A 23,205-nucleotide genomic window follows, 5' to 3' on the forward strand; every position below is an offset into this window, starting at 1 on the left:
GGCATTAGAGATGCCCCAAACAAATTTACTCAGCTCACTGAGAATATTCAGTCATGAAGTGAAAGGCCCTTTGAAATTAAAGAGAAAAATCGACAGGATCAAAGTCAGAGATGTTACACTTCGATTATGTATCGGAGGTGAGGCAGAGATTAAATAGAGTAGGTGAGTTAGCTAAACAGCATCTAACAAGGGGACAGTGTAGAAATGAAGCAGGTGGCAGACAAAAGCTCGGAGACTGTTTTCCCAAGGGGATAATGTGTTCGTACCGTTATCAGTGATAGGAGATCCTTTCAAAGCCAGATTTAGTGGACCCTATCAAACGGAGAAAAAAAGAGGAATCAGGTGGACTACCTAGTAAAGATGCTGGATAGAAAAAAAAAAGGTATGCGTATGTTAGGTGAACATGCTAAAACCGTATTATACGAGAGAGCAGGAAATGGAGAAATGGGTGTTAGTTACTGCCTCGCAGTGCGAGGAATCAAATCCAGATGATATGGATTTTGATATACCTCAAATAGATTGAAAAAAAATCCTTGAGGAGTGGGATAGGTTTGTAAGCTCTCTGTCAGGAGCATAGAATGCAGTTGAAACATTTGTTCCTGTAATACAAAGACATACGCAAGAATCAGAAGGGGAGGATTAATGCTACTGTACATAGGGAATACTGTTCTGCTCAAACACCACCGTTGTTGGCTTAATCCTTTCAAAGTCCAAATGGAGGTGGAGGCCATGCTCGACAAGGACATCATCGAACCAGGCCAGAGCGAGTGGAGTTTGCCGATGTTTCCAAACTGGATGGGACTCAACGATTCTATGTTGATTATCAGAAGGTCAATGCAGTTACAAAAATCAGACTCATATCCAATTCCTAGACTGGAGGACTGTATCAAGAAAGTCAGATAAGCCAGTTACATCACCAAGTTGGACTTAATGCGTGGTTACTGGCAGGTACTTTTATCAGATAAAAGAAATTTATGCATTTGTAACCTAAATGGGCTATATGAGTTTAAAGCGATGTCCTTTGGAATGGAGAACACCTGCCTCATTCCAAAGACTCACGAACAGAGTTGGAGCTGGGTTAACAAACTGCAGTCTATTTGGATGATGTAGTGATCTTTAAGTTCTGGAAAGATCACATGGTATAGTTGGCAGAGCTCTTCGAACAACTACAAGCAGCAAAACTGGTGAGAAAAATAAATTTAACTTGTGAAAGCAGAGGTGACATTCTTGGGACATAACATCAGTCATGGAAGGTTGACCCCATGGAACGCAAAGATGAAGGCCATCGAGGAATTTCCACGACCAACCTCGAAGAGGTGTTTCAATTCTTAGGACTCAGCAAATTCTAATCAGAAGCTTGTTTCAAATCTCAGCAGTGTAGTGACACCGTTAACCAATTTACTGACGAACAAAATTTCGGTACAGAGAGCCATGCCAGGAGGCTTTTGATCATTTGAAATCAATATTAACCACCAAACCAGTTTTAGCTACACCAAATGTTTCAAAACTTTTTAAAATTGCCATCAATGCTAGTGATATTGGAGTTGGAGCTGTACTCTGACAAGATGAGGAGGATGGGATCGAACTGCCAGTTGGTTACATTTTGAAGATCAACATTCACTAGAGGAAATATTCCATGATCGAAAAAGAACTGTTGAGTTTGGTACTGGTCTTACATTTTAAGGTGTATTTCACAAACAACCTGTTGGAGACAGTTGTGTACACTGGTCACAATCCACTTACATTATTAGAAAGCTATAAAGACAAGAATGAGACTATTTCGTTGGAGTCTTATGTTACAGATTTTTAATTGAAAAATCATACATGCCTCCAGTTGTAAGAATGTAATCGCAGATTTACCTGATGAAGTTTACAGGAAATTTGTATTTAGTGTTATATGTACAGGTATGTGGGAAGAAGTTAAGGTGAACTTTTATTAAGGTTCTGTGTATGTTAGGGTAAGATGTTAAAAAAAGAAAAAAAAATGAAGCTATCTTTTCAGTATGATGATTCTTTTCTTCTTAAGGAGGGAGGCATTATGAAGACATGGGTGCACTGTGCGTTTAAGAAAGTTAAAAGCAACAGAACTGCCTGACAGCACCAAGTGTTCTGAAAACAAACTTTTGGTCTGGCAGTCAGGGTAGCTGGTTGCTTAGAGACAAAAAAAAACATTTGAATTCAGCCAGTTTAACTTATAACCCCCACCCCCCAAAAAAAAACTCCATTCCAATCCAGTTTGAATTTAATATATCGACAATTTTAAAAGCCAATGACACAACCTGATGGTTTGGGGGGGGGGGGGGGAAAAAGGAGGAGGGGGGTGGCATAAGACCAGGGAAAATTGAACAGGTGAGAGGAGAACTGCCAAGCCACCAGCATCTAAAAAGACTGCCTGAAAAATAGCTCTTAAAAAGGTATCTTGATCAGATCAGATCAGATCAGTAGCCTGTGAGGCAGAATCCCCAAGAAGAAAATAGGACCAAAAATATAGAGAACAACTGAAAGCTATCTGGATTTGAGGTAAGAAGTTTTGTTTTGTAAATCATAACCGGAAGTTTTATCCAAATAGTATTATAGAAGGGAAGGTAAAAGATAGGTTAGAGGAAGGACTCGTAAATAGTTGTTGGTTATTAATTCTCTATTTTACTTTGAAATACAGTTGTTAATTTTTACTTTACCCAGTTCTTGGCTTATCGAATGTTCACAGATTACTGCAAAGGATGAATCTTTTGTGTTATTGGTTTTAAATTAAGCAGGAGAGTTTACCCAGTATTGTAACAGAAAGCATCAACTTGCCTCATTCTCAAGGGCAGTTGGGATCAAGTAATACATAGTGGCCTATCCAGCAACACTAGCAGCCTGGGAATGAATAAAAGAAATGAAAGCATAAAATTTGCTTCCAGCACACAAGCCTCGTCTTCAACAACAAAAGAATTAAACTGTTTCTTTTACTTAAAAAGTATGTAACGTTATGCCTGATATGGAACGTTTAGGCTTCTACCCGTAAATCAGAGTTGGTTAGTCAATATTTAGTATTTCCCTTTGTTTAAAATCTGACACACGAAACATTGACAGGTGAAATCTATTGCTCCTTTATTGCACTGCAAAAAAACTGTTATACTTACATAATATTTGTCTGGGTTATATCTCTTCTGATAAGTATAAATAGTCACTTCTTTGATTCGCCCATCTTGCTTTAGAGAATAGGTTTTAGGAGAGAATGAAAGTATAGCTTGCTCATTGGAAGGTAAACCCGAAAACCGTAGCTGTGCCAAATTGTGGATCAGAAAGTTAAATTTTGTAGCCATGCTGCCTAAGCTGGATTCTATCAACCTAGAATGGAAAAGAAACAAAAACTGCATAAATTGCATCCATTTTCATTCAGATTGAGCGCACTAATCACATCAGTATGGTTTACAATATTCTACAGTCATTCATGGAGCCAATAGCACAATTCCAAATAGCGGCCTGCTGGAGATCACTCTTACAAGCATCAAACAGCAGCATGAACAGCACAAAATCCCCAAAAGCTTCCCAATTCACAAAGGTAGCTTTCATCACCATCAAGGCTGATTCAGAATGGGTGACAAACGTTGGCCTTTCCAGTGATGCCAACATCCAATCAAATATAAGAGAGAAAATGACAGGCATTTGGGTTTTCAACGTTGTGAAACTCAAGTTTCACTCAATCTTCTCTGGATATATTTATAGGATTTTAGTATTTCTCAGTGTACAAGATTCCTTATGTAGTCATTCCTGCCTCAGTACTACACAATTTGCAGCATTCATTTGCAATTCACCTTACCTAGTGAAGAAGATTGTGGCTTCAGCATCAGTAGTCTGTGGCTGCAGAGCATCTTGGACATACTTCAGATCCTGCATAGTAGTGAGTTCTGGTAATCCAGACGACAGCATCTATAAAAGATAGAGGTGATGCAATAAATTAGGAAGTTTTTCTTCCAATACTCTTTGTATAAAAAAACAAAATCACCAGGATGTCAACATGGAAATTGGTCTGGGAGGTATGTAAAATCTTTATTAGTTAGATACAAAAAGTAAAAGGCCAAGTAGATTTATTTAAAATTTTCAAAATAAATTTTTCCATTCTCTTTACTTATTGATATGGTGATAAAAGTCTCAAACAGAACTCAGATAATATCTTTAGAAAAGAATGGCACTAAAAATCATAAGGGCATAGATTACACAGGTATGTAAAATATGAGTGCATGATGTTTTAACCATCTCATTTTCTTCTTCAACACTAGTAAAGGAGCTAGCTTACCTTTATTTAAAAATAAAAGAACATGCAGCCAAAAATAGGAATTGAATTTATGTGTTTAAAAAAAACACCAACTGATTTGCTGTGAAACTCAATTATTTCATTTTAACTGCTCAACTTAAGCTGGCTGTTCTCTCTCTTTCATTGTTTGGGCAGCACTTGCCCAGTTATTCAAGGATTTCTATGTAACAGTTATTAGTTACCAGTGACAGGAGATTGAGGAAGTGGTTGGCATGCTTGCGAATGAGATTGTAGGACTGACAGCACAAATCTACAAATAACTGAAATCGGCTGGTTGGCTTCTCTCCACCATTAATCACATAAGCCATGTCAGAGGTCAGTACAAACGGGGCTCGATCTCTGAAGGAAAGACAAAAATGTAAGATTGTGCCCTCACTTAAAATGTTGCATTTTTTCATAACATTGTTACACTGACTGGAACAAAACAAACTAAGCCAAATCTTACCTTAAAAACCACATATGTAGTTTATGCAGCACTCGCTGTCGTTTAGAAATAGAAACCTGGACAAATTTACACTTTAACCCAAATTCAACCCTCTAAACCTAATATCAGATATGGGAAAAAAAATTATAGCAGCTCTATCCAGTGACCCAGTTAATGAGCTGATTCAGCTCAAACCATAGATGAAGTTATAGACTAAAATTAGCCTTTATCACAATATTAATTCTCAAATCACAAAAGCAACTTGATAGCAGACTCAGCAGTGTTAGATACTGCAGTGGGGTGCCTGTAAAAAGTATAATTCATCTTTAAATTATTTGTATACCATGTTGGCAAAGATTAGAAACCAATTTTAAGGTGGCAATAAAAACCTTCAAAAATTCACGTGCATAATTTATTTGACCTCTACAGTGTGCAAAACCTAATCTTTACCAATTTGAGTTGACTCACATGAAAACGATTCTAGTGAAGATATATTTAAAATGGGAATTGCTAATACAAATGCCATTTCTTCTATAAATTACGTACCACGGATAAAGTGGACAGACAAGGTAAAATATATTCCGTGACGCAAATGTTTCTGCTTAATTCCATTTGAGTCATTAACTCCTTTGTTATATTGCATAAGTATAGACATTAATACTTGTGAAACAGTTCAAAATTCTAAACTGGGAAATAGCAAGATTAAAATTAAAAGACAAATTCACCTTCTAAAACTTCCAAACATCTGTGCATGTCCCAGAAATTTCCCAAAATCTATATGGAACATGTGGCCAGTTGACCTGAGCATGATGTTATCATTATGACGGTCACATATTCCCAGTACATAGGTAGCAACACAACAGCCCGCACATGAATAAATGAAATTTTCGGATGCCTGTAAAGTTGAGGGTTTCAGAAAGTTAATTTTCAGAATGATACATGTACTGAACAATTCACAAACCTTAAATTATGATTCAGGTCTTCTGATTATAACCGCTTTTTATTAAATATTAGTGAGGCACATACCATGATGGTAAGAATGCTTATAGATCTGGGGAGACAAGTTCAAAACCTATTTAATTGTCATAAACCTTTAAATACATTTTGTTTTCTTGCCCCTAAAAGGACTTCACATGAAGAAATTTTCTGTAGCAGCCTGCTCATAATATAGGTACGTTACAGCCTGCCGGTCTCAACATTGAATTCAACAACTTCAGATTTTTTTTAAAAAATGAAATTTAAAAAATGTTTTTTTCACTGTTCTGTACCTCTTATTTCTTGATTGTCTCTCTTTCTCTCGCTCCCCACACTCTCATCACCTTTCTCTCTCCTCTTCCCCCTTTGCTACCCTTCTCTCCCGTTTTCCATTTTGCCTCTGCTTCACCCCTTCCCCTCCCCCCACATTTTGTCTCACAGCATTGGCTTCAGCCTTGGTCATTCGCAGCTCCTAATCTCCCTGTAATATCTCTATGCACGGTCATAACCTCTTTATTGTTACCTTTGCTTCTGGAGCCATGACTCACCTTCTCTCAGCCTCGTATAAATGCCTCCCTATTTCTCCCCTTTTTTTTAGCTTTGACAAAGGGTCAATTAGACTCTAAATATCAGCTCTTTTCTCTCCTTACAGGTGCTACCAAACTTGCTGAGATTTTCCAGCATTCTCTTTTGGTTTCAGATTCCAGCATCCGCAGTAATATGCTTTTATTTTGCTCATAATTTTGGCTGCACAGCAAATGACAATCTTATGACGTCACAAAAACACAATCTCATTTTGAACTAATGCACAATTACAACTGACAGCAATAAGTGGAAGCATCAAAAAGTTAATGCACAGTGCATTGGAATAGAATAGGGAGACCACCACTTTGCCATCTGGTAGATCTCCCTCCAACTTGGAGAATATTCAATTGCATTGCCAAACTAAATTCAACATTACTCAATATTAGGCACTGCATTGTTAGAATGCTGTACTTGAGATCAGAGTCAACATGGCAATCATCTGTCATTTATCTCATGGCATTATCAAAACAATAACTGGAAGTTTCTCCTCAAACACCACAATCAAAAACTGATTAACTGGTAATTGTCTTCATTGTTGCTTTGGAATAGCTGCTGCTTTTGTCAACTGTAGGTTTTGAAGTAATGCAATTGCTTGAAGTAACAGATTATTTTTTCCCCCCCAAAAACATTGAGCACTAAACAAAAACTGAAATACAAATATAAACCAGGTGGAAGTAATTGTTTCGTAAGTAACAATTCACCTTTTCATATTCTTCTTCAGTGGCATTGTATTTCCTGAGCCATTCAGCTAGTGGTTTGTCCTTGAATGAACCAGTCACTCCATACTCAACTTGGATTTTTCTTAGTGTTTCTGAAGCTGGTACAAGCTCGACCATACCTGAAGATAAAGTGACATTAACAGAAGGTAACAGTCAAGATGACAGCCTAAGAGATTGCTTAGATCAGTTCACCCCTCTTCACTTTGCCATTTAACAAAATCAAGAAAAACCTCAAATTATAATCAGCTCTCATCTGGTCATGAAATCATTCCCGACATCTGCACAAAGACTTTCCTCAATATCCATTTTTTAAACTATAAACAATTGTGTATTTACATCTTCTAAATGCAATGCCTGATATATCTTAAGCATTTTGCATAAATTAGCAAGGCCTTACTTCACCATCTGCCAGCTAAATTGGCAACTTTAAACTTCTAATTTTTGCCTTTAGAGAATTGGATAAAGTTGCACAAGTCTCAGGACTGAGCGGAATAAACGATACATACAATTCTTGGAGCTCAAAAGAAAAAAATTTTCATTTTAAAAGGAAATGGCAAAATTTTGTTTCAGTTTTAATTAAGGCTCTAATGTTTCAAGGAGTTCATCCAGAGTGCGATTGAAATATATAGAATTTCAATGTTTAACCCTGTCTAACAAATTATAACAAAAGAAAAACAACTTTGGTGGCTTTTGGGAAGTGACCCAAAAGAAAACGTGCATTTCTACATTGTTGATTTGATACAGCATTATGCATTGCCTGAAGTGAACAATGCAAAACGTGCCCTTTACTTTCCAGTCGTCTTGTATGCATTTCTAGGTATAAGAAGTTAATTGGCAAGGTTTATTTTTCTCCAGCCCTGCAAGGGGAATTTGTTCAGAGTCTCAATGGTATTTAGGTGTGATAAAAGTGGATTCTTATTAAATTCGGTGCAAGAAATATGGAGTATTAGCATTGTTTTGAAAGTCAACATTGACATCAGTAGTAACTGCACAACATACCTCTATCCTTCCCTGTGGAGATACATTTGAAGATGACCATGCGCAAGTCCAATCCTTCCTGAAGCCATATTTTGTCCATAATTTTGATCATTTGCAGGGCAAGCATGTCTTGTCGCAAATCTTCACCAATCTGTAAACAAGATACAGTGGGTTACTACATACTTCAATTACAATTACAAATGCAAATTGCAAACTTATGTAGCATTATTCAATTATTTATTACTAGATTTTAATTCATGTATTAAGCACAAATCTGATAGAGACTATTCCAGTCAAAAGTGATGATAACCTACTGAAATTAAAATTGATCAGAGGGCCAGCTTGCTATCTTTATGTTGCTTCCATTTCAATACCAATCAGTAACAAGACCACAATATTTCTGATTTCAATTCGATTCAGAAATTAAAAGGCAATAGGACAAAAGGGTGATGATGGAGGGTTGAACTTGAGGCTTGTGATCAGAGGTGTTCTGCAGGGATCAGTGCAGAATCTACTGTTGTTTGTCATTTATATCACAATTTAGATGAGAATATCAAAAGTATAGTTAGTAAGCTTGCTGAGGTCACCAAAATTGGTATGTTATTCGTGAAGAAGGTTATCAAGAGTGCAAAAGGATCTTGATCAACTGGGCCAATGGACCAAGTAGTGGCAGATGGAACTTAATTTATATAAATACAAGGTGTTGCTTTGGCTAAGATGAACAAGTGCAGGAGTCACATAATGAATGTTAGGATCCCAAGTAGAGTTTTTGAGCAGAGACACCTAAGGGTTCAAGTACATATTTCCTTGAAAGATGCACAGATAGACAAGATAGTAAAGAGGGTATTTGACATACTTGCCTTCATTGGTCAGACTACTGAGTATAGGAATTGGGACGTCATGTTGCAACTGAACAGGATATTCACAAGGCCACTTCTGGGAGTTGTGTACAGTTCTGATGATCCTGCTACAGCAAGGAGATTATTAAATGGGACAGGTGTGAAAAAGATTTACAAGGATGTTACTGGGTCTGGAGGGTTTGAGTTACTGGGTGAGATTGGAATTTTTTTTCCTCCCTGGAGGCATAGGATGTTGAGGGGTAACTTCACAGTTTTATAATGTCATGATACATAAATAAGGTGACTAGCAAAGGTCTTTTCCTCAAGTCAGAGGAGTGCAGTACTAGAGGGTATAATTTCAAGGAGTGGAGAAAGACTTAAAAGGGATTTGAGGGACAATGTTTTCCACACAAACTGTGGTTCATATGTGGAATGGACTGCCAGAGGAAATGGTAGATGCAGGTATAGTTACAACATTTAAAAAAGTACATTTTGACAGGTAAATGAATAGGAAGCGTTTAGAAAGATATGGACCAGACACGGCAAGTGGCACTAATTCAGTTTGGGAAACCTGGGTTGGCAAGGACACGTTGGATCAAAGGGTCTGTTTCCATGCTGTATGACTGATTGGCTCCAAAAGAAATAAGCATCGAGCATCACAGATCTCAAATTATTCTCACTTCCAAACTTTAAACAATGGTTGGCAATTGCAATGAACATTTAGATGAATGAAAGTTGAAGCAACAAAAATATTGTCAGTGCGTTTATATTAAGTGATTTGTGATCCCATCCATAATCTCTCAAACTTGCTTCCTCCCTACCCAGAATTTCTCTAAAATTGCACCCAGTGTTTATATTAACATACCTTAAACATAACATTGATTTCATCCCCCAAGGGATCAGCATTCACCAGTGTCACCTTTAGTGGAACTGCATTGGAACTGAAGAAGGAACAAGCCTATAAAAATGAAGGGCAGTAATAAAACAGGGAAAGATTAATAAATCAACAAATTTTAAAAAGGAGAGTCTGACCACACTCCAGAACATAAAATGTTAATAACATGTGACATAAAGGACCCGTGAAAGGCAGCATCGAAGTGTCCTTGTTTGAAAGGAGGTTCGAACTCAATTTATTGAATCCAGATAGTTATCAGCTAAGCCAAGTAGCTTGCTGGGAAAAGTTCTCCTCAGGTTGAGAAATGGTTTGTGTTTTAAATTAAAGATTGTGAAAATTTTTTTGGTGGCAGTTTAGGCTAAAGACACAAGCTGAAAAGGGGCTGAAAAATAATGCTAAAATAGTAAAAACTTTCCAACATTGGTGAGTCATATTCAAGCCTGGTTTTGTGTACTGCAGTGTACAATGTACAACAAAGTTAAACCTCTACTGTAAAAGCCTACGTCAAATGACTATCAAACACTACACAAATGTACATGCATTGTAAATTCATTTGTCAGTGGGATACACTTGAGCCAAACCTTGTGATGCAAGATTAACTGAAGTCAATTTGTAAATTGCATTTTCAGCAAAAAAAATTGTATTAATTGTAAGGCACATAAATACACTACCTAGAAATATTATTTAAGGTTAATCACAAGTAAAATAAATTATAACGCCAATTAAATGCTGGAAGCAATTTGGCACCTTCCAACACTGATAAGTTCACAGATCAAAACAAATATATTGCAACCAAATGATTAAGTACTCAAGAATGTCACTGAGGCTAAAAATAAGTTTGAAATTCCAGATGTTTCTGTGTAGCTACTGGGATCATGAATGATGGTCCATAAGTTGAAACTAAAACGATGCTTAAATTGCTATATGTGGCAGTTTTGATACATTAATTATTGGATCCCTCATACCTTAACATTCAATTCTTTTGCCACCAAGCTTGGATTAAGGGGCAGGCGACATTTATTTTTGAAGAATGACTGGACACGATCCATTCCTTCCTGAAGCACAATCTTTAAAAGAAGAAAAGATGTATTAGATGCATTTACTTTTGATTGAATTCAGATTCTTGCAGGATATGGAATGAAACTCATTGGCTTTGTGCCTTTTCACATTGTGAAAACTTATGAGAGAAAGAGAAGACAAATTCAGTTCAAATCCAAGACAGCTCGATGATATTTTGATAAATGCAAAATGCTGCAAATATTGGAAATCTGAAAGCAGAAATCACTGCAAAAACTCAGTAAGAGAGTTAACATGGAGTTTGATAGCACGCTTCCTCAGAACTGAAAAGGGGTTGAAAAAAGTACTTCAAAATTTGATTGAGACAGATGAGGATCCAGGAGAACAGAAGGTGTGGATGTCCAGTGCAAAAGAGAGTTGCTAATTGGGCTGAAAGAGAAATAGGGATGTAAAACTGGTGAAAATGATAAAAGGTGTGGAAGTGTTAAATAGGTCCTCTTGGCTAACAACAAAATAAGCAAGTCCTAGATGAGACCAAGGACTCCCCAACTGTTATTGACTGTGCCCTTAGCCATGTTTGACTCATTTCTCACTTTAGCACTTGTCCTCATTTTCCATCTCAACAGTCTCTGCATTAAAAGTATGATCCTCTAAATCTCCAGCAGGATGTCACCATCAATAATATCTTCCCTTCACTGTCAGTATTTTGCAACAACCATTCCCTCTGTAATATCCTGGTCCACTCCTAATATCTCCTCACTCTCCGCTGCACCTTCCTATGCAATCACAAACGTGTAACGTTTGCCCATTCAGCACCTCATTATCCAAGGCCTCCAAACATATTTCAGGTGAAGAACCAGTTTATTTCTACTTCTTTCAGTCTAATCCTGTATTTGCTATTCACAATGCATTCTCCTTCACACTGGTGAGACCAAAAACAGTCTGGCTGAATGTCATGAAGGTATAGAGGTGTACTGTACCTTTAAAAGGGAGAGTGAAAAGCTAGCAGAACTACCTTACACAGCACAAAAAAAAAGTGTTCTGAACAAGGCAACAATGCAATATTTGGTTGAACAGCTAGAGTAACTGGGTTGCTATGAGACAAAAACAAATTTCAAATTTGGCCAGTTTAAATTATGCCCCAAGACAGCAAACTCCAGTCAAGTTTGAATTTAGTATTTTGGGGTATAAATATCAGACATTTTGAACAAGTTAGCCAGAGCGGTGAAGAGAACTACCAAAAGACCAACAGATGTAGGCTGCTAGAAAGCACTCAGGAGGTCACTGTCTGGAGGAGGAGTTTGCACAGAATAAAAATAAACTGCAAAACCAATCTGGAGAGAAAATCTACAGAGGACACTCCGCAAAGCCGAATAGTTTTGAAACTTTTTTTGTAAATTGTAATCAGGACTTTTATCGGGCCAGTATTGTAGAGGTAAGAGATAGGTTTAAAAGAAAGGAGTTGTGAATAGTTGTTAGCTAATAATCTCTGTTAGACTTAAAAAAAAGTTGTTGATTTTTATTTTAAATAGTGACTTTGGGGATAGTCTTTTGCCTCTTGAATTTTAACAGGTTACAGCACGGTGTGAATCTTTTCTGTGTTGCTGGTTTAAATTAGCAGAAGGATTTACCCAGTGTCATAACACTGAACATTTTGTGGAACAGAAATGACCCTGATCTTCCAATTGCTTGACATTTTATTAAACCATCTTGTTCTCGTTTCTGTCCTGAGGCAATGTTCCAGAAACAACACCTCATTTTTCCACTTTGTCACTTTACAGCCTCAAACTCAATATTGAATTCCACAACTTCACAGCCCATGTTCATGATGTCTATCCTCCATGTTTTGTGCACTCTTCTCTCCCCCACATGGACTGGTTTACATTTTGCTCAGCCAAGAGGATCCATTTTCATCCTTCCACACATTAATTTACACCTTTGTTTCTCTTTCACTTCAATTAGCAATCCTTCTGTCTTTTATACTTGGCTTCCAAAATATCTCCTTAACCAACAACTCCCCCACCTGTCAGAAGTATTAAACTGCCATTTTCCAACTCCATTTCAGTTCTGAACAGACACACTGAACTGAAAATGTTAAAAAAAACTCTCCCTCGCTCCATAGATGCTGCCAGACCTGCTGAATTTCTCCAGCATTCTCCATCTTAGAGTTCAATATTTTCCTTGTTTTATTATTTAAAAAGGAGATATAGTGTAAAGCAAGTTTTTCCCAATTTCACAAACACGAGTAGATTAGCACTTTTACAAGTAAATCAGTGTTGCTGATTATCACTCAAGTTTAATGCTATGTAATTTACAGTATGGTTTGGAGGGAGTGTATAGACAGTCAAGACTAGAATTAGCAGATTAAAAAAGGGTGGCTTCCACTTGCAAAGGAACAACTTTACAGCACAAATGTAAAGAAATAAGCACCTTTGGGAAAGAAGATTTCCCACCCCATAAACTAAGCAGCTCAAAACAGTATTGCACTGAAAAGAAGCCAAGTCCTTCTTGCAGCACAGCACTCTGGCTAAAGTCATTGTGAACCAACATCTAACAGGTCTTCAATTCAAGAATAATCCATTTGTTCAAGAATTACCATAGTAGTGGCACAAGGTAAGTAAACCTTGCATTTGTTAGTAAAGCTAAAAATACTCAGCAATTTACATTTTATCAAAACACTGGAGAAGACAGAATAATTGTATATTTCATACTTGCAAATGACATACCAATTATGTTGGTTCTTACAACATGCAAGCTAATACATGTATGCTGGAGATTAATGACCAGCTGTTCCTAAGATGGTCATCTTCAAATAAAGTGCAGGCTAGTTTGAAAGGTTGAACAATTATTCCAAGGACAAAGAGGAGAAAAACAGATCAGTGGAAGAGAAGGGAGTTACAAGCAAATACAATTTATTTTAATGCTGCAGTTAGCAACTGCAAAAATTTTGGGCTAACTTAGCACATACTACAACTTTAGAGATATGCAGAGTATTGTCAAATTATTGACAGAGGATGCCATACCTGCCTCGATGATCCACTAGCTTGGCGCACTTTTTCTGCCACCACTCCCAGTTTCCGTACCAATCTGGTCTGTTTCTCAAATTCTTGTCTCAAACCTTTTCCACACACATATAGCAGACCACCTAAGAAAAGTTCATAGCGCATTCCAAAATATGGATCATGTAGTGAATCTTTCAATAACCTATAAAATTAGAGTGAAATTAAATAATTATAGAAAGTTCTTTTTTGAAAAGGAGAATGTAAAGTCTCCAACAAGGTCAAGCCACAACGAACCCCAGGATTTCAATCAAGTGAAACCTGCAAAAGCAGAGAGAGGTCGAAAAGACTTGTAAAGAATAATGTTTGACAATCTGCTGACACACAGGAATTATTATCCTCAACACCAAGATAGCACATGATCAGAAATACTAAAATTGCTTAAAAAAAAAGGCATGCAGTTTAAAGCATATCACTTGGAGCTTTATCAGAAAGACAAGTTTACACTCATGCATAGGCAAAAATGAAAGCTGCAAAATTTTACTGTGTGCCGGCATTTCAGCATGGACAACTATTTTGACATTAATTTTCTTTCATAGGCACTGTGCTACAAGAGATTTCCACTTTGGTAGATAACATTAAAGTGCACCTAAGAGAAGGTATACACTAATTTCTACTGAATGTAAATTTAATCTTAACTTCATAATTAACTCAACAGAATGACTGAATTGGTTGATGGCAATACATTAGCTTTTTCTATTTACTTGGCTGCTGCTGGAGAAAATCATTGGTGGAAAATGAGGGAGAAAAACAATCCCTCATTCCAGAGTACTGACGTCTGCTTTTCCAAGCAAGTTCGCAGAGAGCAACGCTTACTACATGCGTAAAGATAGAAATTATCTCCTTACCAGTATAAGTGGTGTGCTACAGCAATATTTCCCAAAGCTCGAGACAAAAGGAATTTCACTAATGCATTGTCTAGATAACACTCATGCTTCATAGCCTATAAATTAAGTAACAAGAAATCGCAATGAATTCAGGCAACATAAATTTTTAACATCTTAGGAAAATAGCATAAATTCAGGTCGAGAACTACAAGATTTACACAATCCAACGAGGAATTCATCTTAAAAATGTATGTAAATTAGGTCCTAATTTATTTTGAGCTATTTGACGTCAGTGTCTAAATTTGTTGTATTCAAATTTTAAGTCCAATAAGTAGAATACATAAAATAATAATTGAAAGAGATAGAATTCAATAGCTGGTCAGAACAAACATATTAATCCAAATTTGTTTCGCAAAGAATTCAAACACAGATAAATGAAAGCTGAAAACACAAAGTGTTGCCTAATAATTCAGCATTTGTTATGCCTTTGTTTAACAAATTATTGGACATTTTAATTTTATTTCCTCAGAACGTAGATAGAGAGGAAAGTGCAGATGTGCTATATTCAGAATACACACAAGATGACACATGGGGTTACAAATTACAACAGATAGAGAACCGATCTTACAGGGAAAAAGTAGACAGTACCGGGTCATTTTTGGGTTGGTCAGATTTCACATGCAGAACACCACTCATTAGTGGTGGGGGGTGTACTATTTATAATTTATTACATTTGACTTGGATGAAGGGATCAAAAAAAGAACGAACTTTATTTCTAAATATGCTGAAAATTTCACTTCTTAATAGGAGAGGTAACATCTGATCCCAAAATGTATTTATTTTATGTTTAGGTTTACACATTTCAAATGGCTATTCCCACTCAACAATCATGCTGTGATATGGTGAACTGAATCTCAAAAGATGCTGATGCCTTTCCACTGGTACCAAGATGCAGGAAGAGAAAATCTAAACAAAAACCAATCAAGTCAAATCAAAGTTCCTTCAAAGTTCTCAAAGCAGCAATCCCATTGCCTGAGAGCAGTGAATAAATTAACTCAGGCCAACCAAGGGAACACAGCACAGCATCACCACTGCTGAGAATTTTATTACAGCTCAGCCAATTACAAGCTAGAATTTCACCTTCCTGTTTTGCCCACAAAATGCTTTCAGATTAACTTGTGTCCAGTGAGTTGTGCATGAGAAACAAACAAGCTCACACTGCTGAGAATTCAATAACTCAGATTACAAACAAGCATCAACCTACCTCTACAAACTGAGGAAGATAGTCAATGAGTTCATCATCACTCATTACTTCAATCCATTTCACTGCTGTGCTTCGCACTTCCTGATCTGCAAACCTACAAAGAATCACTTTGTTCAAAACAAGTAATGCTGCTTCAAACAAAAGACTTACTTTGCATTTACAATACCAACTCAAAATTATATTCTTTAAACAACCAGATCCATTGTAACTTAGATTCTATTGCATCTAACAGTGACTAGTAAGTTTTTTAAAAAAATGTCAGTAGACATGACTCAAACATTTTACTCCCACAAATTAAATGGTACATTTCATAAGAAATAAAGTTTCCAGAGTGAGGGGGGAGTTGGGAAGAGGAAATAAAGAAAGAATGACCTAAGACAATGGCAATGTAGCATCAAGAGCACAGGGAAAGCAGGGGTTGGCGAGTAGGATTGGTCAGTATTTCTTGGTTTGTGTTTCAGTCTCTGGTCTTTTTATTTTTCACAGTAATAGCCTGTATTTGTCAGAGTAAGTACCTACTTACAAAGGTAACAAATAGTTCTGAGTTATGGGCTAGCAGGTTAGACAGGCCAAGTGAGTATAATCCCAAGTCTGGGGCATACTGTTTCTTGGAGACAAACACATTCACAAGTATCACAGGATGAACAAGCTTGAAATCTGGGTTTTGGAAAATTGAGGCAGCAGTTGGAGTCACTGTTGCGCAAGGCAGGGGCATCCATGTGGAGACAGGTAGTCCATCGTGGATTAAGAGCGTATAGGCAGGAGGAAGAAATAGACACAGTCTAAGAAAACCAGGCTGGGGTCAACAGAGTCTATTTTGTTTGTTAAATCACTGTTCCATTCTAGAAACCAGTGAGGCAATGATTTCTCAGGCAATGCAGCCAGAATCCATAACATCATGAGATGAAGCAAGAGAATGAAAGAGGAATAATCATGGAGGATTCCATAGTTGGGCAATCTCAGGCATTCGTGGCATTTGTGGTGCCTTCCTCATGCCAAGATCAAAGATATCACGGAGCAGCTAGATCCTTCTGGGGGAGTACAGTTCAGCCAGAAGTCATAGTCCATTTTGGAAAAAGGATGATGTCCTGAATGCAGATTTCAGGGGAGTTAGAGGAAATTAAGAAATCAGACTGCAAGTTCAGTGGTATCAGGATTACTCCCAGTGCCACATTCCAGTAGAATAGAGGTCATCAGATTCCTAAGGCATTGGAATCTGCTCTGGGGAAGCAAGACTTATAGAATGGGTTTTAACTTTGAGAGAGTGACACTGACGGCTTCTCAGAAAATGTGCTAATGTAAACTAGCTTGCCAAAAAGGGGGAAAACCAATGTGTAATCCAAATTGGAAGTAAATTGATAATAGGAAGTTGTAAAAGAAAATAGGTAGACTTGAAGTCAGAAGAAACAAAGTCAAGCACAATGCATAATTTGAAAACGGAATGACAAAGTTAAAGACACTCCAGCAGAATGCATGCAGCATTTATTAGGTAGATGATCTAAAGGCACAATAAGAAATACCGACTATGATCTAATGACCATTTCAGAAACATGAATGTACGGTTACCTACAATATTCAACATTTAGGAAGGACAGACAAGAAGGAAAATGAAGTGATATTGCACTGATAAAGGAATGGGATTGGTACATTAGTGAGAGGATCACAGATTGAAAGACCAATGTGTAGAATCTGTTTGGATGGAACTCAAAATAGAAAAGGGGCAGTAGGCATTGGGTTGGAGTTATTTTTAGTCCACTAAAAATAGCAGTAGTGTGGGTATTAATCAGGAGGTGAGAGAAATAAGTATGGGCAACATAATTATCATGTATGACTTCAATTTGCATATATTTTGGGTAAAGAAATTAAACACTGAAGTGGTGAGATGCATTTCTGGACAATATTAGAGAGGGTTTTCTAGAGTAGTATGTTGAAGAGCAAACTGGAGGATATACTTGCTACACAATAGCATGTGATATTGAATAAAATATTAATTAAAAGGGGAGCTGACAAAACATATTTTGAATTTAAAAAGCTGTTGATAAATTGTCCCACAGGAGTTGCTTCGAAAAGTTAAGTCTGATTTGCAATGAACTGGCATGGATTAATGTTTGGCTAAAAGAGGAAAATGCAATAAATGAGTCATTGATTGTCACTTTGGCTGACTGACTAGTGGGGTGCCACAAGAATCAGTACTTGGTTTTAACATAGTTCAGTGATTTAGAGGTTGAGATCAAATGTAATAATAAAGTTCATTGTGAGCAGCTGTTGTGAAGATTTAAAGTTTCAGGAGAGCTTGGACAAATGTAGTGAATTGGCAAAGACACGGTAAAGGGAATAGGTGGAAAAACAGAAGGATATCCACTTTGGTAGGAAGAACAAATGTGCAGGTATTTCTTAAATGGTGCAAGGTTGGAAGGTTGAGATATTAGAAAAGATCTGGGCATCCTGGTTCACAAATCAAAGAAAACATGCTGGTACAGCAAGCTATTAGGATGACAAATGGAATGTTAACTTTTATTGCAAAGGGAACTGTTCCATTATATTGCACCTACAGAATGATGTGCAGTTTAGTATTTAACCTCAAAAACTATATTGTTGTCATTGAGAGAGTGTAACGAAGGTTCACCAGTCTTGCTCCCAAGACAGGTGAACTGCTCTACAACAAGTGATTGGACAGAGTCTGTATTCGCGAATTTAAAGAGTGAGACATGATCACATTGAAACTTAGAGTCAAGGAGTCCATATTGGAGGGTGTAGGTCTGAGGCAAGAGAGAAAAAAGTTTTAAAAAGGAGGACCTAAGGGTTAACTTTTTTTAAAAAAAATGCAGAGGGTGGTGTGTGCACGGAATTAACTACAATGAGGAAGTGGTGGAGGTAGGTATATCTATAACATTTAATAGGCATCTGGATGGATATGTGAATAGGAATGGGTCAGAGGATATGGGCCAAATAAATCTAAATTAATTCTAGTCAGCATGGATGAGTTGGACTGAAAGGTCTGTTTCTGTGCTGTACAACTCTGACTATGACTCAAAAGAAACAGACAGGAAAGATGCAGGTACGATGCAGGGGTGGGTGGGGGCGGGGGGCGGAAACACAATTTAAAAAGCAAGCAATGCCATTTAGGTCTGTGATGGGGAGAAGTTATTTTACAGAGGTTTATTAACCATTGTACACCTCTAACAGAGGGCCATGGAAGCAGTCTTTGAACAACAAAAGACCATAATCCAGGAGCACAAGTAGGCCATTCAGCCATTATGTGTGCTCAGCCATTCAATGAGATAACGGATGATCTGATAATCCTCAACTCCACTTTCCTGCCTTTTCCCCATAACCCTTGATTCCTTTTTACTGATTAAAAAAATCTGTTAATTTCAACCTTGAATACGCTTGGTGACCAAGTGGGCGGCACAGTGGCACAGTGGTTAGCACTGCTGCCTCACAGCGCCGGAGACCCGGGTTCAATTCCCGACTCAGGCGACTGACTGTGCAAACTCCACACATTCTCCCAGTGTCTGCGTGGGTTTCCTCCGGGTGCTCCGGTTTCCTCCCACAGTCCAAAGATGTGCAGGTCAGGTGAATTGGCCATTCTAAATTGCCCGTAGTGTTAGGTAAAGGGGTAAATGGGTGGGTTGTGTTTCGGCGGGTCGGTGTGGACTTTGGGCCAAAGGGCCTGTTTCCACACTAAGTAATCTAATCTAATCTTGAAGGTAATCCTCAAACATGTGACTTTTGCACTGCCCACCTTGACTGAAGGTCAACCACCTGAAGGAGCAGCGCTCCAAAAGCTAGTGTGCTTCCAATTAAACCTGCTGGACTATAATCTGGTGTTGTGATTTTCAACTTTGTACACCTTGACTGAAGTTTCCTTTCAAGTAAGATGATCTGATTGAAATAACTGCCAGACATGAATTCAAAGTACCGAAATGTATTGCATGATAGTACTGCCAAAGGAAAATAAAAGATTACAATAATAAAGTTTGAGACACTGGGCCATTAGTGACATGCAGCTTTACAGGTTCCTCTAGCTTAACTGTGTTGTTTTGCTCTTATAAAGAACAGTGATTGTGGTAGGACTCAACCAGCAGGGGCTCCAGAACCAATCCATTGTAATTTGTACTGATTGAATCCAGAATGGGCCATTATAGAGTATTTAAGATCGGTGCTTCCTCTTGGAAAACACTGGACAGTAACTAACAGAAGGACATGTCAGAAATCAATCAGCAGTAGGATACAGAAAAACTCTGCTTATAGTGCAGTTTTGTTTTATTTTTGATACAAGCTTACTTAGAATCCAGTAGTTCCAAGGCAGCAACAGGCGAGAGTGGTTTCCATTGACGCAGCAGAGTGTAAATTTCTGGGACAGTATCCCAGTCCCAACTTGGTGCACTAGCAAGTAACTTTGGAAGGCTGTTACTGTGGGAAAAACAATACTGTCTCATATCCCATAAGAGTTCTTTCTCGGTCTTGGAAAGTCTGTTGATTAAAAAAAAGTGTTAGTTAAGCATTTAATTTCCTTTTTGTTTTGCTGTGTAATACTTGAAAAGCAAGTCTGTTTCCATTCCTTTTATTGACAAAGGCCATCTGACCACATGCAAGGTTCCAAAGGACTGTAATGCTATTCTTTTGTTTAATAAAGGAAGAAGGGATAATCCAGGAAATTATAGGTAGGTGGGTGTGATGTCTGTGGTGGGAGAGCTCTTGGAGAAGATACTGAGGGACAAGATATATGCACATGTGAAAGAAAATGGACTAGTTAGTGACATGCACCACGGCTTTATACAGGGAAAGTAATGCCTCATTGACCGATTTAAATTTTTGAAAAAGTGACAAACAGAATTGATGAGGGAAGGGTTGTGGATATAGTTTATATGGACTTTGGCAATGCACTTGATAAATTCCCATATGGCAGATTTGGTACAAAAACTAAAGATCACATGGGAGTCAGGGCGAGCCGGCTAGATCGACACAAAACTGGCTCAGTCATAGAAGACAGAGGGTCACGGAGGAAAGGTATTTTCCAGATTGGAGACCGGTAACTGATGATATTCCACAGGGATCAGTCATGTTCTGTTGTTTGTAGCACGTATAATCATCTGGAGGAAAATGTGGGTGGCCTGATTAGTAACTTTGCAGACGGCATGAAGACTGGAGGAGTTGCTGAGTGCGCTGACAATTGTGAAAGGATATAACAGGATATAGATAGATTGGTGAGTTAGACACAAATGGCAGATGGAGTTTTATCCAGACAAATATATGAGATGATACCTAAATTTGTTCATCCAAAATGTATGAATTATACTACAATGGCAGAACCCATTGGAACATTAAGATACCGATGGATCTAGGCATGCAGGTCCACAGTTCCCCAAAAGTGGCAACACAGGTGGCCAAGGTGATTAAGGTGGTATATGGTATGCTTGCCTTCATCAGCCAGGACATGGTGTACGAGAGCTGGCAAACCATTTTGCAGCTATATAAAACCCTTATTAGGCTGCATTTAAGAGTATTATGTGCAATTTTGGTTGCAACACTACCAGAAGGATGTAGCAGCTTTGGAAAGTGCACAGAAGATTCACTAGGATGTTACCTGGTCTTGAGGACATTAACTATGAGGAAATGTTAAAAAGACTAGGATTGTTCTCACTGGAAAGACAGCAGTTGAGAGGAGGCCTGATAGAGGCCTCCAAAATTATAAGAGGCATTGATAGGATGGATAGTCAGAGGCTTTTTCGCAGGGTTGAAGTTTCAACTTCAAGGGGCTACAGGTTCAAGGTGAGAAGAGAAAGTTGAAGGGTGACGTGCAAGGGACATTCTTCACAGTGTGGTCGGAGCCTGAAATGCACTGTCAGAATGGGTGGAGGAGACCAAAAAAACAATGCAGATGCTAGAATTCAAGGTAGACAAGCATGAGGCTGGAAGAACACAGCAAGCCAGGCATCAGCATCCGAAGGTGCAGAAGTCAGTGTTTCAGATGTAACCCTTCTTCAGGGCTAGGGTGGGTGTAAGGGGAGCTGCAGATAAAAGGGGATGGGGGCAGGGCGGAGAGGTGGGGATGGGTGAACACAGATAGAGGGTACAAACTGGTTGGGAGACAGTGAAGTCTGCAGACACTGGAGATCAGAGTTGAGTGTGAGTTGCTGGAAATGGGATGGTCAATGGGAGACATTAATCCGGTTGGAGGGTGGAAGGAAAGGTTAAATAAAAGGAATGGAAGGGAGGGGGAGGGACAGGGCTGGGAAAGGAGGTTACTTAAAATTGGAGAACTCAACATCAAGTCCTCCAGGCTGTAGGCTGCTCAGCTGGAAGAGGAGGTATTGTTTCTCCAATTTGCGATCTGATTCGTTGTGACAATGGAAGAGTCCAAGGATGGTTATGTCAGAAAGGGAATGGAAATTAAAGTGGATGGTTTCCAGGAGGTCAGGTCAGCCCCTGCGAGCCCAGCTGAGTTGCCAAATGAAACATTCCCTTGGTTTATGTTTTAGATTAGATTAGATTACTTACAGTGTGGAAACAGGCCCTTCGGCCCAGCAAGTCCACACCGACCTGCAGAAGCGCAACCCACCCATACCCCTACATTTACCCCTTTACCTAACACTACGGGCAATTTATCCTGGCCAATTCACCTAACCTGCACATCTTTTGACTATGGGAGGAAACCGGAGCACCCGGAGGAAACCCACGCAGACACGGGCAGAATGTGCAAACTCCACACAGACAGTCGCTTGAGTCGGGAATTGAACCCAGGTCTCAGGCGCTGTGAGGCAGCAGTGCTAACCACTGTGCCACCGTGCCGCCCCTAACATAGGTTTAGTCTCCCTGACAAAGGGAAGACCACAGCAGGAGTACTAGTACAGTTATCTAGGTTGGAAGAGAGTCAGGTGAACCTCTATCTCACCTGGAAGGACTGTTTGGGGCCCAGGATGGAGGTGAGAGGGTTGGTGTATCAGGTTTTTACAACTTTTCCAAATGAAGGGGAAGGTACCTGGGGTTTCAGGGGGGTGGGTGCAGAATTGCGAGCGTGGGATTGAGATTTTGCAGGATGCAGGGTGGGAGATCTGGGCCAGGTAGTTGTGAGAGCCTGTGGGTTTATACTAAACATCCGTCTGGAGCCTGTCACCAGAGATGGAAGTGATGTCGTTACAAAGGAGAGGGACGTGTTTGAGATGAACCAAGTGATTTTAACGGTGGGGTGGGAGCTGTGGGCGAAGTCAATGAACTACTTCAGTTCAGCCTGGGTGCAGGACGCTGCGCCAAATCAGTCATCGATGTAACAGTGGAAGAGTTGGGACACAGTCCCTGCATAGAAGAAGAAGACGGGCT

The 23,205-nt window shown here is 38.7% G+C and overlaps 1 protein-coding gene across 6 annotated transcripts in view; it reads right to left on the reverse strand.

Annotated features, from left to right (window-relative positions):
- pik3c2a (phosphatidylinositol-4-phosphate 3-kinase, catalytic subunit type 2 alpha) overlaps positions 1-23,205 on the reverse strand; it is a 164,926-nt gene that overhangs the window by 14,381 nt on the left and 127,340 nt on the right. For 5 of the 6 annotated variants that reach the window (XM_060838951.1, XM_060838947.1, XM_060838949.1 and 2 more), the window contains 12 exons: positions 20,170-20,358; positions 15,883-15,976; positions 14,640-14,734; positions 13,756-13,936; positions 10,681-10,782; positions 9,686-9,778; positions 8,003-8,132; positions 6,986-7,122; positions 5,450-5,619; positions 4,483-4,639; positions 3,806-3,915; positions 3,126-3,333 (listed from right to left, as the gene is read on the reverse strand). In XM_060838951.1, the coding sequence (XP_060694934.1) occupies positions 3,126-3,333; positions 3,806-3,915; positions 4,483-4,639; positions 5,450-5,619; positions 6,986-7,122; positions 8,003-8,132; positions 9,686-9,778; positions 10,681-10,782; positions 13,756-13,936; positions 14,640-14,734; positions 15,883-15,976; positions 20,170-20,358 (1,666 nt within the window). Of the gene's footprint in view, positions 1-2,808; positions 2,860-3,125; positions 3,334-3,805; positions 3,916-4,482; positions 4,640-5,449; positions 5,620-6,985; positions 7,123-8,002; positions 8,133-9,685; positions 9,779-10,680; positions 10,783-13,755; positions 13,937-14,639; positions 14,735-15,882; positions 15,977-20,169; positions 20,359-23,205 lie in introns of those variants that run through there. The other variant, XM_060838952.1, reaches the window with a different exon arrangement.

This window comes from Hemiscyllium ocellatum, chromosome 18 (assembly GCF_020745735.1).
Source record: "Hemiscyllium ocellatum isolate sHemOce1 chromosome 18, sHemOce1.pat.X.cur, whole genome shotgun sequence".
In the NCBI taxonomy this organism is placed as follows: Eukaryota; Metazoa; Chordata; class Chondrichthyes; order Orectolobiformes; family Hemiscylliidae; genus Hemiscyllium; species Hemiscyllium ocellatum.